General features: G+C 41.6%; 1 protein-coding gene across 1 annotated transcript; it reads right to left on the reverse strand.

Moving 5' to 3' along the window:
• Window positions 1-76: 76 nt before the first annotated feature.
• On the reverse strand, window positions 77-4,856 carry LOC311100997 (mismatch repair endonuclease PMS2-like). The gene is made up of 10 exons (XM_084142004.1): window positions 4,520-4,856; window positions 4,240-4,379; window positions 4,027-4,113; window positions 3,813-3,915; window positions 3,492-3,675; window positions 1,711-3,248; window positions 1,293-1,460; window positions 1,105-1,205; window positions 773-942; window positions 77-508 (listed from the first exon to the last, which is right to left on the reverse strand). Exons 1-10 carry the CDS (start codon window positions 4,531-4,533, stop codon window positions 365-367), a joined length of 2,649 nt encoding a protein of 882 aa, XP_083998130.1. The 5' UTR covers window positions 4,534-4,856; the 3' UTR covers window positions 77-364.
• Between the last annotated feature and the right edge of the window lie 11,219 nt (window positions 4,857-16,075).

Consider the following 16,075-nt stretch of genomic DNA (forward strand, 5'->3'; position numbering starts at 1 on the left):
AAAAGTATTTACAAACACAAAAATAAATGTCTATTCAAGTTGGGTTTATGTACTGAAATTATAATGTCAGAGTATTTGTGTTTAGATTATTTTATTGAATGCATACTTAAAAATGAAATTTGTAGAAATATAAAACTATGAAGGCTGAACATGAACATGCAGTGTTAAATTGGTAAAACGTTATTTTTTTCTTCAGTCCATATTTATTTGACAATAAAAATAATCTAACAGTGCTCGATTTTACATAATGAGTTAGCAACCTTGTGTCTATTCAGATATATAAGAGCAGGCCAACACTGTTTAGAGAGGTATTCAGTATATCTCTTTGAGCCGGTCCAGCTGAGTTGAGAAACCAATGTAAACTTCAGTCTTGTGAGATGATGTTCAAGTTAGCAAGGTGTCTCATAGTGGGTCTGCCATGTGGACAGTTCCACGGCTGCTCTATCTCCCCCATATGAACCACAAGCTTCTTCATCTCACTCGTGCTCAGAGCAGTACCGATCATCACCTTACGTGGGAGACAGAGTACATAGCATCATTGGACCAGAGCTCAAATGAAAATTGTGTCGCTGGAAAACTAGTGCAAAAGTATGTCTAAAATACCAAACAAACATTTACACTTTCAATCACTGCATAACATACATTATAACTGGTGCATTTGTACTAACACTTCTTATTTAGTGCTGAAATCATATAGCTCATTAAATCACAAGTCATGGACAACAAATCAATCACATGAATACATTATAAAAACATATAAACAGACACTCACCGACTTCCTGCAGGCCCTGGAGGCGAACATTTGCCTGACACGAGACGGCCGACACATGACCCCCGGGCTGTCACTCAACATGAAGATGAGCTCCTCGATGTCCCCCGGACCAAACGTCCAGTTTTTACTGGTGGGCAGGGACACCAGCTTCACCCGCTCCATCACCTGGGCTGGAACACAGAGCGCAATGGAATTCAGAATCAGAAAACAGATAGGAGCCATACCCATGCATGCTATTTTGAAAGAGTGCTATTCTAATTTCTTATGGCAGGGTATATTTTACCCCACTAAATATAGGACTGAGTGAGCGTGTTGTTTTCTATTTTACTTACCCTCCTCATCTATGAGGAAATCAAAGCCGTTCTTTCTGAAGATCTCAAGGTTCTCCATGAGAACGTTCTCGCTGACTGCTGTGAGGTGGAGATTCTGTGGACTGAAAACACCATAAAAAAAATACTTATAACACAAAATGAGTAAGTTAACTATATAAAAGTGGTGGTGAACGTCAGTGATTCCTTACACAATGAGTCTCTGTCCTTGCAGTGCGGTGTGTTGTTGAAGCATCTCAAAGTTGTACTTCTCGTCAGTGGCGTGCTGGTCGATCATGAAGATGTCAGAGTTGAGCTTAGTTATGATGAAGCCCAGGTTAAACTGGCCGATTATCTGCATGTCCTTAAAACTGTCTTTGCTGTGGGGATTACAGATGGGAACATTTCAACAGACTTAAAAACGGGATATAATCATATTGTTATGTTATGTCAACCCTGACAAAGGCAACGTGCACCTAAAAATTGGTTCAGAAATGCAATTAAAAAATAAGATGAAATTGTGCCACTTGCTTTTATGAAGCTAGTTTTTCCTGGTCAGACATAGTAGTCAGGAAAAAATAGTCCTTACAATTAACCAACAATAATCAAAAATAGCAGTTCAATTCCCACCATATCTCTTTCTTCAGCTCATCCTCAGCACTCTGATTCTCTCCAGGGCTGATCTTGGCTCTGAAGCGTCTGTAGCGCAGACCGTCTTCAGCCTTCTCTCTACGCTGTTCCTGCAGCCTTCTCACCCTCCCACTCAGCTCCTGTACAGAGAACTGCAGTGGCACTGCCCTCTTCTGTACACAGAATGGGGCGTCCACATTAGACCCAGAGGATCCTTCAGAACCAGCTGAATGTGTGGTCTTGTTCTCTGAGGAGAACTGGTCATCCTCTAGTTTGGCCTTCTTGGTGTTGGGACTGAAGCTCATCTCCTCAGACTTCTCTGAAACATGTGGTTCAATCTGCCGGTCAAAGTGCCTAGCAACTGTGCTTTCCTCGTCCAAAGGTTCATCGAGTGCCTCGCTTTTTATACTGGCTTCGTCATCTACTGTGATGTCTGGCGAGTTCAACTCTGACCCTGTAGTAGCATAGAGGCTCTCTGGGGTGGCTGTGGGGGAGCTGTGCTCCGACAGGACGCTCTCTCTGCCAGAGTCTACGTCGCTGTCCTGCGTCCTTCCATACCGGAACCCTTCCAGCACAGACCTCCCCACAGGAGAACATTTCACTGCACCTTGACTGGATTTCAAAGGAGATTGTAAACTTGGCCTGTGTGTTTTCTGACTCTTCTCAGAGCCTCCGAAGAAAGACTGCAGCTTCTTCTGCGTTGGACCAGTGTTGGCAGCTTTAGTAGTGTTCGACTTGGACCCACTGCCTGGGCTGTTGTGCATTGAGAAAGCAGCCTTTAATTCAGCCAGGTTGAGAGATGACCGGGGGCTTGGTATCACAGACTCTGAATCATCTCCAGCTTCAGGACCCGTCTCAGATGATGGAACCTGGCATCCTTCCATATCAGATGGAGGCTCTGCTAGTCTGTAGGAATCTTGTAAAGTGTGTTTACTGGTGGTGGAGAAGGACATGTGGTTGAGGCTGATCTTGTTGACTTCAGTCTCATACATGGCGATGAGAGAGCTCTTCATGATTGCTAGCAGGAGCTTCTCCTCCTGGAGGAAGATCTGACGCTTGTCTGGAGTGACGTTCACATCCACACACTCTGAGGCAACAGTGATGTTCAATGCAACAAATGGATACTGATGTCTGTTAAACGTGTGATACACTTCATTCACAACCTTGGACACCTTAGAAGGATCACACGGTCGGTTGTTGATGTAATAGAACTGTCTGTCTGTGGCACTTCTCCCGACACCATGATCCCCTCGCGACACAAAACCGGAGATTGTGAAGAGGTTTTTGGGTAGGTCTGCGTTATTCAGTCCATAGTCCTCCTTGATGTTGTCTGTAGGGGAGAGCTGCTGGAATAGAAGCAGACTCTGCAACTGTTTGGGGCCAAATATGGCTCCAATGTTGTCCCTCATGCTTTGTCTGCCGCTGGTGCAGAGGACCGGGGTGCGTTTGCCCTGTCCCGTCTGGTTGGTGCATGTGATACGAACCCCTGTAGAGATGATGCAGTAGGATTGGAGCACGTGAATCATCTTGGTGTATTCCTGCACACATACAAAGAGAGAGCACAATACTTTATGCATTCCCTACACCAGTTCTGAAGAAAATACAACCAGTAGAATACAACCAGTTAAAGTAGTGTGTTGAACATTCCTTTTAAAGGAGAGTTGTTCTTCTAGTCAGCTGTGTTGTTGTGGTTGAGTAATGTACTGTCCAAACACAGCATGACACACCACTCAGTCTAGACTAAAACGAATATGACTGACTAGTGACTAATAATAACTGACCTTCTTGATGTTGCGTTGGAACTCCTTGTGTCGGACGGGCAGGGTGTAGAAGAGCTGCGACAGGCTGACCGTGGTGCCCTGCTGCCTGGGGTGGGGCGACCGTTGGGTCAGGTGACCGTTGTGGTCAAACACCAGCCTGGTGCCCACCTGGGCAGCCTCATGACAGGTCACAACATTGAGGTCACTGGGGAGGGAAGAGAGGAGGTCAGCTGATAATACTGCAGAGGAGAGTTGGGAACTTGCATCTGACTCTTGGAATAAGGACAATTACGTTATACTCTCCATCCATCCAGGAGATATAGAGATAGAACACAGCTTTACCTGAGGGCACATAGAGAGCTGAGGGCTTCCCCTCGGAAGCCAAATGTTTCCACGTGGATAAGGTCAGAGAAATCCTTCAGCTTCGATGTGTGGTGCTTCAAGGCTGTGGGCAGGAGGATGAAATCAAGGGCCTGAGTACAGTATCCTATAAATACAGTATATTACAGTATGCAATATACAAACATACAATTGGCAGATAAATGGTGTTACTCACTTAGTCCTTCAAAATTAGCCTCTTGCACTCCTTTGCCGTTGTCAGACACTTCCACAAGCTCTGTTCCGCTGTCCTTCAATTTAATGTCTACAAATATGTGGAAACAACTCTCCATATTAGGGATCTGTGCAACATCAACAACATGCATTTCCAAAACAAAAACCATACTACCTCCACAGTTGATCTACAGTACAGTATTTGCAAAGCACTTACCTACATTGGTGGCCCCTGCATCAATACTGTTCTCAACCAGTTCCTTGACAGCTGTGGCCAGGGTCAACACAACTTGTCCAGAGCAGATCTGATGCACAGAGTGCCTGTCAATGGCCTTGATGGTTCCAGCTGGTTCAGAGCTGTTATGAAATATAATCATCATGACACAAATGGCTTTGGTACATGTATGCAGGTGTTTTCATTCTACACAATTATGGTTCCTTGCAGTTGAGTGTAACATCAATGAACAAGGAAACATGTAGCTGGGTACTCAACTCACCTTGCATCCGTCATCTCGACTGTTTGAAGAAAACACCCTAGCTGGTGTACTGTCTGTTTGTATAATGTGTATCGACTATATTCTGTTTGTTTATTCTGCTTTCTCTGGTAGCACCATTTCACCAAATCAAATTCCGGTTACAACTAGCTATCACCAGGTGGGCTAGCGGCTGACAAACCAGCTAACGTTAGTCATACATGTTGTCAGCAAGTAAGAAAACTAAGTTCACAGAATTCAGTTATCACAACAACAAAAAAGCATTAAACCGTGATTTAGATTGAAACGGCTGCAATGAAAACAAAAGTTGTCCTCTTCTTCCTGATGTTGACGTCCGTCTTCTTTTTCGATGAGGTTTAACGGCGGTTGGCATCCAATTTGTTGCATTACCGCCACCTACTAGACTGGAGTACAACTCCCTTATATTTTGCTTGAAAAATAAAGAAATACTCTACCATCTAACACTACACTCACAAATTCAAAAATATTATTAATAATTAACACCACCCTACTCCACTATTTAAATATATTCATTCCTACCTCATGCCCTCGACCTGAAATGATGGGACATCACCACTTAACACTCTCTGTAACTCTTCTGATGTCAAGACTCGCACACCCAAATACCTCTCTGCCGCTGCCACCACAACCTCAATTTTCTTCGACTTACGTTCCATCCCTGCAGTACAATTAATAACCATTGCTATAAATGCTAAAAATTCAATCTTACTGAAACATACAGCTCTGGAAAAAATTAAGAGACAACTGCAAATTTTTCTTAAATCAGCATCTCTACATGTATGACAGCCATTCCATTCCCGTGTCTGTTGAATTCCAACACATGCACACCTCATTCTACTGAATTAGGTACTGATTAGGTGATCACACGAACCTAATCTTATTTAACGAGGAAAAGTATAAAAACCACATACCACTGCTGTGGTCATCACTATCCTCTTGCAATAGGACCAGCTGGATGGCAAAAACAGTGCTAATAGTACCTCAAAAGTAATATTAATAAAAAAATAACTATTGACCATGCCAAAAGAGTTGAAAAGGAAAGTTTTGAGTGAGGAAAAGAAGCGTTAAATTCTGGCTTTACTGGCAGAGGGATACAGTGAGCGTCAGGTTGCTTCCATCCTTAAAATTTCAAAGATGGCGGTTCATAAGAACAAGGTCAAGCAGCAGACATTGGGGACAACAAAGCTACAGACCGGCAGAGGGCGAAAACGACTCTCTACTGACCGGGATGACCGCCAACTCATTCGAATGTCACTCAACAACCGTAGGATGACATCAAGTGACCTACAAAAAGAATGGCAAACGGCAGCTGGGGTGAAGTGCACGGTGAGGACGGTTCGAAACAGGCTCCTAGGGGCAGGGCTGAAGTCGTGCAAAGCTAGAAAAAAGCCCTTCATCAATGAGAAGCAAAGAAGAGCCAGGCTGAGGTTTGCAAAAGACCATTAGGATTGGACCGTAGAGGAGTGCAGTAAGGTCATCTTCTCTGATGAGTCCAATTTTCAGCTTTGCCCAACACCTGGTCGTCTAATGGTTAGATGGAGACCTGGAGAGGCCTACAAGCCACAGTGTCTCGCACCCACTGTGAAATTTGGTGGAGGATCGGTGATGATCTGGGGGTGTTCAGCTATGCTGGAATCGGGCAGATTTGTCTTTGTGAAGGACGCATGAATCAAGCCACGTACAAGGTTGTCCTGGAAGAAAACTTGCTTCCTTTTGCTCTGACATTGTTCCCCAACTCTGAGGATAGTTTTTTTTCCAGCAGGACAATGCGCCATGCCACACAGCCAGGTCAATCAAGGTGTGGATGGAGGACCACCAGATCAAGACCCTGTCATGGCCAGCCCAATCTCCAGACCTGAACCCCATTGAAAACTTTTGGAATGTGATCAAGAGGAAGATGGATGGTCACAAGCCATCAAACAAAGCCGAGCTGCTTGAATTTTTGCGCCAGGAGTGGCATAAAGTCACGCAACATCAATGTGAAAGACTGGTGGAGGGCATGCCAAGACACATGAAAGCTGTGATTGAAAATCAGGGTTATTCCACCAAATATAGATTTCTGAACTCTTCCTTAGTTAAAACATTAGTGTGTTGTTTAAAAATGAACATTAACTTATTTTCTTTGCATTATTCGAGGTCTTACAACACTGCATCTTTTTTGTTATTTTGACCAGTTGTCATTTTCTGCAAATAAATGCTCTAAATGACAATATTTTTATTTGGAATTTGGGAGAAATGTTGTCAGTAGTTTATAGAATAAAACAAAAATGTTAATTTCACCCAAACACATACCTATAAATAGTAAAACCAGAGAAATTTATATTTTTGCAGTGGTCTCTTAATTTTTTCCAGAGCTGTATATCACTTGTTGGCCTATCCCTCTGTACTGGTACATATCTACTACTCTCACCACTCCTCCCCCTTGACCCATCTTCCTCTACTTTATTCACTGCCTCAGCATATGACAACTTCTTCACTACTCTTACCCTGGAAACCTCAACCTGCCTCTCTCTCATGGGACATTTCTGATCCCCAGGCGCATGGGCACCCCTACAATTAGCACATACCACTACTTTCCCCAATGCTACACATTCCTTTGTCTCATGCCCTTCTGCACACTTCTCACACCTTGGAACCTCCCTTCTACACACTGCTGCCACATGCCCATAAGTTTGACACCTGTAACAACGTAATGTATTCGGCACAAAACTCGTACAGGATAACTTATATATCCTAACATCACTTTGTCGGGCAAAGACTCAACATCAAAACTGAAAAGAACAGACAATGTCTCTTCTGTTTCACCACTCACGCCACCCTGTCTGCGTCGCACCAAACGACGAGCATCACAAACACCGGGAATCTTCCCCTTCAGTTGGTCAGCTTTCACATTTACCGCTATCCCAGTAATCACTCCTTTCAATGGCGCCCTTTTCTTGAGAGCAAAACAATTCACATCTCTTGCCCCCATTCATTTAACACGGAGCGCCTCCTCCCTCTGACCAGCAGAAACACAAACAATTATCACAAGACCACTTCTGGTTACCCTCACCGATTCCACAGCACCCAACTCTGTTTTCACCCACCCTGAAACCACGAATGGATCAGCCAAAAGGCAAGGGTCCACTTTTTCCAAAAACGTCACTCCTACTATCACAGACTCATTTTTATCCTGACCCTCGGTGCAAGCCTCTGGCGCCAAGAACTTCACCACACCTACCACCTCCGATACATTGCCCTCATTCACTTCCATTTCTCCTCCTATCTTCAGCTCACTCTGCTTACTCTTTCTACCATTCTTCTTTAACAAACCATCTCCGTTTTTCTCACTATTTTTAACTGACTCAAGCTCACCCTCTTCCTCCCTCTCTCTCTCTCTTAGACCTCCTCTGCCTCTCTTTTTCCCTCCATTCCTACTGAAGGAAAAGCAGCCAACAAGTGCTCAGCATATGTGGGAACTCCTTCAAGACTGTTGGAAAAGCATTCCAGGTGAAGCTGGTTGAGAGAATGCCAAGAGTGTGCAAAGCTGTCGTCAAGGCAAAGGGTGGCTATTTGAAGAATCTCAAATATGAAATATATTTTGATTTGTTTAACACTTTTTTGGTTACTACATGATTCCATATACTTATTTCATAGTTTTGATGTCTTCGCTATTATTCTACAATGTAAAAAATAGTAAACATAAAGAAAAATCCTTGAATGAGTAGGTGTGTCCAAACTTTTGACTGGTACTGTATGTGTGGGGCTGTGGGTGGAGTCATCCTGCTGACAGCAAACCTACCCACTGAACCTACCTGCAATAGGGTCCAGCTGCGACGTCATACCTCAGGGTCTCTGTGCTGCCACCTGTTGCAACCCAGTCTCTCATTAATTATGTACTATATGTACAAATGAGCACAATGTTTTTATGTACTAATAGCACAAACTCTTGGCGCATCGAACTCCATCAATGCCATGCCCCTTCTGAATCCCTTAACTCGATGCTCTCCGAGTTTGTGCTATTAGTACAAATAAACATAACTGCTTATTTGGACATAGCTAGCTAGCTATTTTAAAGTGAAAGCGAGGTAAGTTATCGGATAAGATATGACCAATAATCTAATAGTTTCTGTATTTCGGCTCGCATAATTCTAGAATATTATTTTATTTTAATCAGTTATGTATATTGCTTTATCATCTTGTATACTGGAAGTGATCTTTATTCACTCTGGCCAACATTGTTGTTGTAATGTAATGTTAGCTTGTTGGTTCCCGGGAGCGTGTAGGCCTTTTAGCTAGCTGTTTAAAAATCTACTCCCTGTTGTTATCATTTATGTAAAAAGACAATCAATAAAATAAATCGTATAAGCACATGGAAATACATTTTAGCGAATTATTTATTTATTTCAGACTCATGATTTAAGTGGCGGGCTGTGAGTGACGGACTGTGAAACTCAAACTCCCATGATTCCGTAGTACCGGAACTGACCATATAATTAATCAATTTGTTGTATTCCGCACCAAATTTAAGAAAAAACAATTACTCTGCATATATTACTCTGCATATAATGTATAATAATAGAAGAAACAATTGTATTTTGCGTTTTAATTAGATCTGTGATAGTGTAGCTAGTTTATTTATTGGCCTGCATTTGTCCAATAAAAAAAAACTGGTATGTCCTGTCTGCACAACCATTAAAATGATCAGAGAGAAAAATGAGAAAATCCTTTGAGCCTTAGTAGTTGCTCAACATTGTTGACAGTATATTGAGATGTTATTCACAGTACACTCAGAAAAATAAGAGTGCTTTGGGGCACCATTTGTGCCTGTAGGGGAACCCTCTAAAATAAAAGGTTCCAGATAGAACCATTTAAGATCAGATAAAACGCTTTCTTTCTGAGAGTGTAGATTATTTATTGTCACACAGATCACTGTCTTTATTGACGATCAGGTAAAACAGAGATTGACTGTTGTAGCCTAAGTTTGTGCGCTGGGACTGCATCAGTGGACTAGACTGGGAAGGCTTACTGTCCAAGTCTACAAGGGCACCAGGGATGTGACCCGGCAATAGTTCAATCGATAAAACTATACTACTTTGGCAAGACTGCCCTACAAAGGCAAAACGCAGTAACTATGAATTTGGTAAAACATATTTGATCTGTTGTAATGGTTTCCTGACACAAGAACAATCGAGTTGATCAGAATGTATCATGGATTATCAGAAATGGCTGTCTAGAAAAATTATTTGAAGTCAGATTTTGCAGTAAAGTAAATTGAGTAGTTCCTGCGTTTTACATTTGTAGGGCAGAAGTGGGAGCCTAATAATCCTATCTTACTATCAATATATAGCAACTATACAATAAAATATAGGCCTACAACATTTTACAATCATGGAGGAACCCAGTCTAAGTAGGCTACCCCTCAAGTACGGCTAAAGAAATCAAATAAAAAAACGATTGCATTAGATCAAACGGACCTCTTAAATCTTTCTGTTGAGCACTTTGGCATTACAAGACGTTGTTAAAAGTACTCCTAAGGTCATTGGAAGTACTATACAGATATCCAGTTTCAGTCGGGTTCTCTGCTCTGTCCTGGCCAATAACTAACTCCCAATAACTGAATCAGCCTTCTTAATCAGTTTATTGATCTTGTTCCTGATATGGACAATTTAATATCCAAAATAACCCTCTACTTACTACCTCATTCTGGAATTATTATGATATTAAACAATTAGCCTATGATTTTGTGTGCATATTGACAGATTATAAAGATGCACATTGTCCTCAATTTCAGAAATGCTGGGATCAACAACAAAAATGTGTCCAAACTGTGCCCAAAACCTTGGGGTGAAGGCTAAAAAAATTAAGTTCTGTGGAGCCCCACAGCCCTACAAAGAAATAAAAAAACAGAGGCTGGAAAAATTGGGGGAAAAAATCAAACAACGGGGTCCAGGACTGACGCTGAATTCGTCAAAGACTGTAGATAAAGCATACATCCGTGTGAGTGAAAATATTGTCATCACAAGCATATCTGTTAATATTTTGTTTGTGCTTTTCTAATAACCAGTTTCTGTGTTCTGTTTGTGCTTTTCTATAAACCAATTTCTGTGTTCATGCAAGTGACTGATTGAACGATTCCTCACAATCAGTATCTGCAATTTGGCAGTACGCCCAGAACCTTGTTTAGAGAAAGGGATATCTCCGTTTTAAGGTCTCAGCTTAGAGAGAAGAAGCCTCGTGAGGTATTGGTCTGTCACATGCATGACCCAGTATTGGTCGTCACATGAATGAAGCAAACATTAATTATGAATGATGAATAAGCTACATCATGCAAATATAACTTTTCAGTATATAAGGGAACTAACCGGACTGCCCCGTTAGAGCTCCTGACAGACGTGTACATATGGTGCATTGAGTTTGTTGGAACCTCTCCCTCGTGCTGATAATAAACAATGATTCATTTAAGATTGACTTTGAGTGTCCCTGTGTAAGAATTTCCACAACAATTTGGCGTCAACAAACAGGATGATTGATTCTGCCTGCGGAGCTTTTCAGTGGGGGTCTGCAAGGAAAACTGGTGGGCATTTTATGAAGCGTGAGGGAAATTCCTGTCTGACCAAAAGACGACGAGAGCCGCCCAGACCAGACCCAGGAGGAGACACATCATCCGCGAACAATTGAGGGATGGCAACTGATTTTAGTAAGTCAATTTAAATGACTTTGTATAAAACATTTTAAAATATATATTATCAAACCAATAAAACTAAACATAAAGATGTAGAAGGAGGGTACCACTAGTCTTAAGTAATATCACAAGGTGATATTCTATATGTATGGGAAGTGGCTAGACCATAGAGTCTATAGAGACCATAGTATTTATGACTATATAAAGCGACCCACTAGGTGTCATCCTCCGACAACCTTAGGAACCTCCTCACTCACAGTCTGGACTAATTATTATCCTATTGGTGTCACCTGTGTCTACCTGTTCACCTGTGTATTTATGCCCTCACTTCCCTGTGTTCCCTTGCTCTGTTTTCTCTGCTAGTTTCTCGATGCCAAACAGTACTAATCAATGTCTGATCGCGAGACGATGAGTAACCAATGAGTAAGATATTAAACCAATGAGTAAGCAGGCAAATTGAACCACTCCCCCAGGAGGAGTGGGGGTCTGACACTGCATCCCAGTCCATTTTTTCTCAGATGCCAGAAACCTTATGGATAGAACATTCCAATGACAGTTTTCCTATTTTGTTGCATTACAACCTGTAATTTAAATGGATTTTTATTTGGATTTCATGTAATGGACATACACAAAATAGTCCAAATTGGTGAAGTGAAATGAAAAAAATAACTTGTATAAAAAAAGTCTAAAAAATAAATAACGGAAAAGTGGTGCGTGCATATGTATTCACCCCCTTTGCTATGAAACCCCTAAATAAGATCTGGTGCAACCAATTACCTTCAGAAGTCACATAATTAGTTAAATAAAGTCCACCTGTGTGCACTCTAGGTGTCACATGATCTGTCACATGATCTCAGTATATATACACATGTCCTGAAAGGCCCCAGAGTCTGCAACACCACTAAGCAAGGGGCACCACCAAGCAAGCGGCACCATGAAGACCAAGGAGCTCTCCAAACAGGTCAGGGACACAGTTGTGGAGAAGTACAGATCAGGGTTGGGTTATAAAATCATATCCGAAACTTTGAACATCCCACGGAGCACCATTAAATCCATTATAAAAAAATGGAAGAATATGGCACCACAACAAACCTGCCAAGAGAGGGCCGCCCACCAAAACTCACGGACCAGGCAAGGAGGGCATTAATCAGAGAGGCAACAAAGAGACCAAAGATTACCCTGAAGGAGCTGCAAAGCTCCACAGCGGAGATTGGAGTATCTGTCCATAGGACCACTCCACAGAGCTGGGCTTTACGGAAGAGTGGCCAGAAAAAAGCCATTGCTTAAAGAAAATAATAAGCAAACACGTTTGGTGTTCACCAAAAGGCATGTGGGAGACTCCCCAAACATATGGAAGAAGGTACTCTGGTCACATGAGACTAAAATTGAGCTTTTTGGCCATCAAGGAAAACGCTATGTCTGGCGCAAACCCAACACCTCTCATCACCCCGAGAACACCATCCCCACAGTGAAGCATGGTGGTGGCAGCATCATGCTGTGGGGATGTTTTTCATCGGCAGGGACTGGGATTCTGGTCAGAATTGAAGGAATGATGGATGGCGCTAAATACAGGGAAATTCTTGAGGGAAACCTGTTTCTGTCTTCCAGAGATTTGAGACTGGGACGGAGGTTCACCTTCCAGCAAGACAATGACCCTAAGCATACTGCTAAAGCAACACTCAAGTGGTTTAAGGGGAAACATTTAAATGTCTTGGAATGGCCTAGTCAAAGCCCAGACCTCATTCCAATTGAGAATCTGTGGTATGACTTAAAGATTGCTGTACACCAGCGGAACCCATCCAACTTGAAGGAGCTGGAGTGGTTTTGCCTTGAAGAATGGGCAAAAATCCCAGTGGCTAGATGTGCCAAGCTTATAGAGACATACGCCAAGAGACTTGCAGCTGTAATTGCTGCAAAAGGTGTCTCTACAAAGTATTGACTTTGGGGGGGGGGGTGAATAGTTATGCACGCTCAAGTTTTCTGTTTTTTTGTCTTATTTCTTGTTTGTTTCACACCCAAAAATATTTTGCATCTTCAAAGTGGTAGGCATGTTGTGTAAATCAAATGATACAAACCCCCAAAAAATATATTTTAATTCCAGGTTGTAAGGCAACAAAATAGGAAAAATGCCAAGTGCTGTGAATACTTTTGCAAGCCACTGTATGGAGAAAGTTGTCATGTTTGTTTTGTTTTAAACCTTGCAATAGGGGGAAAAGCAGAATGTTGTTTGAGAGTGATCTGTGTGTATAAGTAATAGATTGAGAAGGTCTTCCTATTGGGAAGAAGGGAGTCCTAGTTGAAGGAAATATATATTGAGACTAGTGAAAGTAACAAAGTGAATGGTAATTGGCTTTCAGATAGCGTTTTAATAATGCAATGTTTTAGTAATTTGAAGAAGTAAATGTTTCAATATAAGGATGAACAAGAGGGATTGTGCATTGGGACTGATATTAAATTAGAGGCAGCTCACTCTTCAAGACCTGGTCGACTGCTCTCGTGTCATCTGTTGTTTGGGTTAGAGATAGCCGCCAGTACACACTGAACTCAAACAGGCTGTAAGAGAGACAGTTGGGAAATTTGGGACAGAGGTGAATAATTGAATAAGACACGTTTTTGACCATTTATTTCTCAATTGTATTGTTTGGGTAGCACCAGGGATTTAAGTAAGAAGGTAATGTCATGTAAATCAATAAATCTGTTTCCATTACGTGGAACTGTCTCCAGTGATTTAAGTAAGTAATGTCTTCTAAAACAATAATATTTTTCCAATACATGGAACTGTGTCCAGAACGAAGTAGATCCAAGTAAATGTTTTAGTACAGAATATTGAGCTGATAAACCAGCACCAACTTTATGAAGGTCCTAGCAGATTTGTTAAACAACAGGTTTTATATTTTGGCTAAGTTTATGTCCCTGGGACAGTTTGTACAGAAGTGTATGTCAATGCAACAGGTCAAATGACAGTGATTACAAGATTGGGGCTCTGGGATTGTTTACTTTGGAAGGTGCCTATTCAGCTTGACGGGACACTGTATCATCCGATGTGTCTGAAGTATAATTCTGTATACGACTGATTGAATGTCCGCTACCAAGTTTTTTTCATGTTTATCAATGATTCTGTATCTCTCCCTTTGAAAGGCTTCCTATGGCAAGTGCCTTGGGAGAGTAGTTAAAGGTACCAGATCCAGCTGTTAAGGGAGCTCCCAAATTAAGTAAGGCCTGGTAATCTCCCTTATTACCCCATGTGCATCTTCAACGATTCTCTGTCGTTACTTCCTATGCACCATATGTTTCTTCACTATACATATAGAATAGCACCTAGTGCACTTTATGCTATACATACTGCAGACAAGTCATATTTGCATGATTTAGCTTATTCATAATTAATAAATAATTAACGTTTGCTTAATTCATGTGACCGACCATTACTGGGTCATGCATGTGACAGACCAGTACCTCACAAGGCTTCTTCTCTCTAAGCTGAGACCTTGAAACTGAGATATCCCTTTCTCTAAACAAGGTTCTGGGCGTACTGCCAAATTGCAGACACTGATAGTGAGGATTCGTTCAATCAGTCACTTGCGTGAACACAGAAATTGGTTTATAGAAAAGCACAAACAGAGAACATAGAAATGTATAAATAGAAAAGCATCAACATAACATTCTTATCACATTCCATCCTCTTATCACTTGTATACGACTGACGGAATGTCCGCTACCAAGTTATTTTTCATGTTTATCAATGATTCTGTATCTCTCCCTTTGAAAGGCTTCCTAAGGCAAGTGCCTTGGGAGAGCAGTTTAAGGTACCCGGATCCAGCTGTTAAGGCAGCTCCCAAATTAAGTAAGGCCTGGCCATTTTGTTTGTTTTTACCCTATGATTTTTACTATATACACGCCAGCACCCACACACAACCCACCTGTTATAAATATTTGTTAGTGGTGTTAATACTGATTTATGGTGTGGGGTCGTTTATTTGGTTTTAGTGGGTTTTTCACGGGAAAGGATTAAAGGGTACACAAATGACATTTCCTGAAGTTTCTATCTTAAGAGTTAAAGGGTACACAAATGACATTTCCTGAAGTTTCTATCTTAAGAGTTTTGGTTGAACACATGTAAATTCTCTTGATAAGAAATGTACTGAAAGCCCAATGTAAACCTGATACACAAAATGTTTGAAATATCTTTAAATAATGTCTGAGGTACAGGAAAACAAACACTCACTTAATAGGGCTGACTGACCTCTGACCTCTGTTCTGACTTCTTGGTGAGGCCTGATCACTCTCACTAGAAAGACTGGAGACATTGGGTGAGATTTAAATGGGCTATGTAAACACTAATGATTAAGAAGAAGTTTATAGTTTATCAAATAGTCCTATGTGTGATTTGGACCACGAGAAGGACAGAGAGAGAGCGCTGCCCCTGAATGAGGGACACCTGTCTCTAGTCTATTTTAGCATTACCTTATGGGATACAATTATTTCCTTATGGAGTTATCAAGAGTTGTAATTCTAATTTGATTTGTTATTCTAATTTGTTTATTTTTGCTTTAACAGGCAGTGTGTTGTTTTTTTGGACGCATGAATCACGATGTGAGTCATGTGTCCAAAGGGGGAGTTACTGGTCCCCTGGCCCTGGTAAATATGCAAATTGATTTTGTTCACATGCCTGACTAAAAAGGAAGAAATATATGTTGGTAATGGTTGACAGTTACTCCAAATGATTGAAGTTTTCCCCACCTCGAGTGATATATGTGTCACGCCCTGGCCTATAGAACTCTAGCTAGTTTGGTCAGGGTGTGAATATTCTAGGTTTGTATTTCTATGTTTGGCCGGGTGTGGTTCCCAATCAGAGGCAGCTGTCGCTCGTTGTC

This window comes from Coregonus lavaretus (assembly GCF_964263955.1).
Source record: "Coregonus lavaretus genome assembly, chromosome: 25".
NCBI classification, from domain to species: domain Eukaryota; kingdom Metazoa; phylum Chordata; class Actinopteri; order Salmoniformes; family Salmonidae; genus Coregonus; species Coregonus lavaretus.

Excerpts from the sequence above, each read along its gene's own strand:
- LOC311100997 (XM_084142004.1), bottom strand. Across the intron at positions 1,206-1,292 it reads CAAGGACAGAGACTCATTGT|TCCACAGAATCTCCACCTCA; the intron begins GTAAGGAATCAC and ends TGGTGTTTTCAG. Across the intron at positions 509-772 it reads CCAGGGCCTGCAGGAAGTCG|GTGATGATCGGTACTGCTCT; the intron begins GTGAGTGTCTGT and ends CTCCCACGTAAG.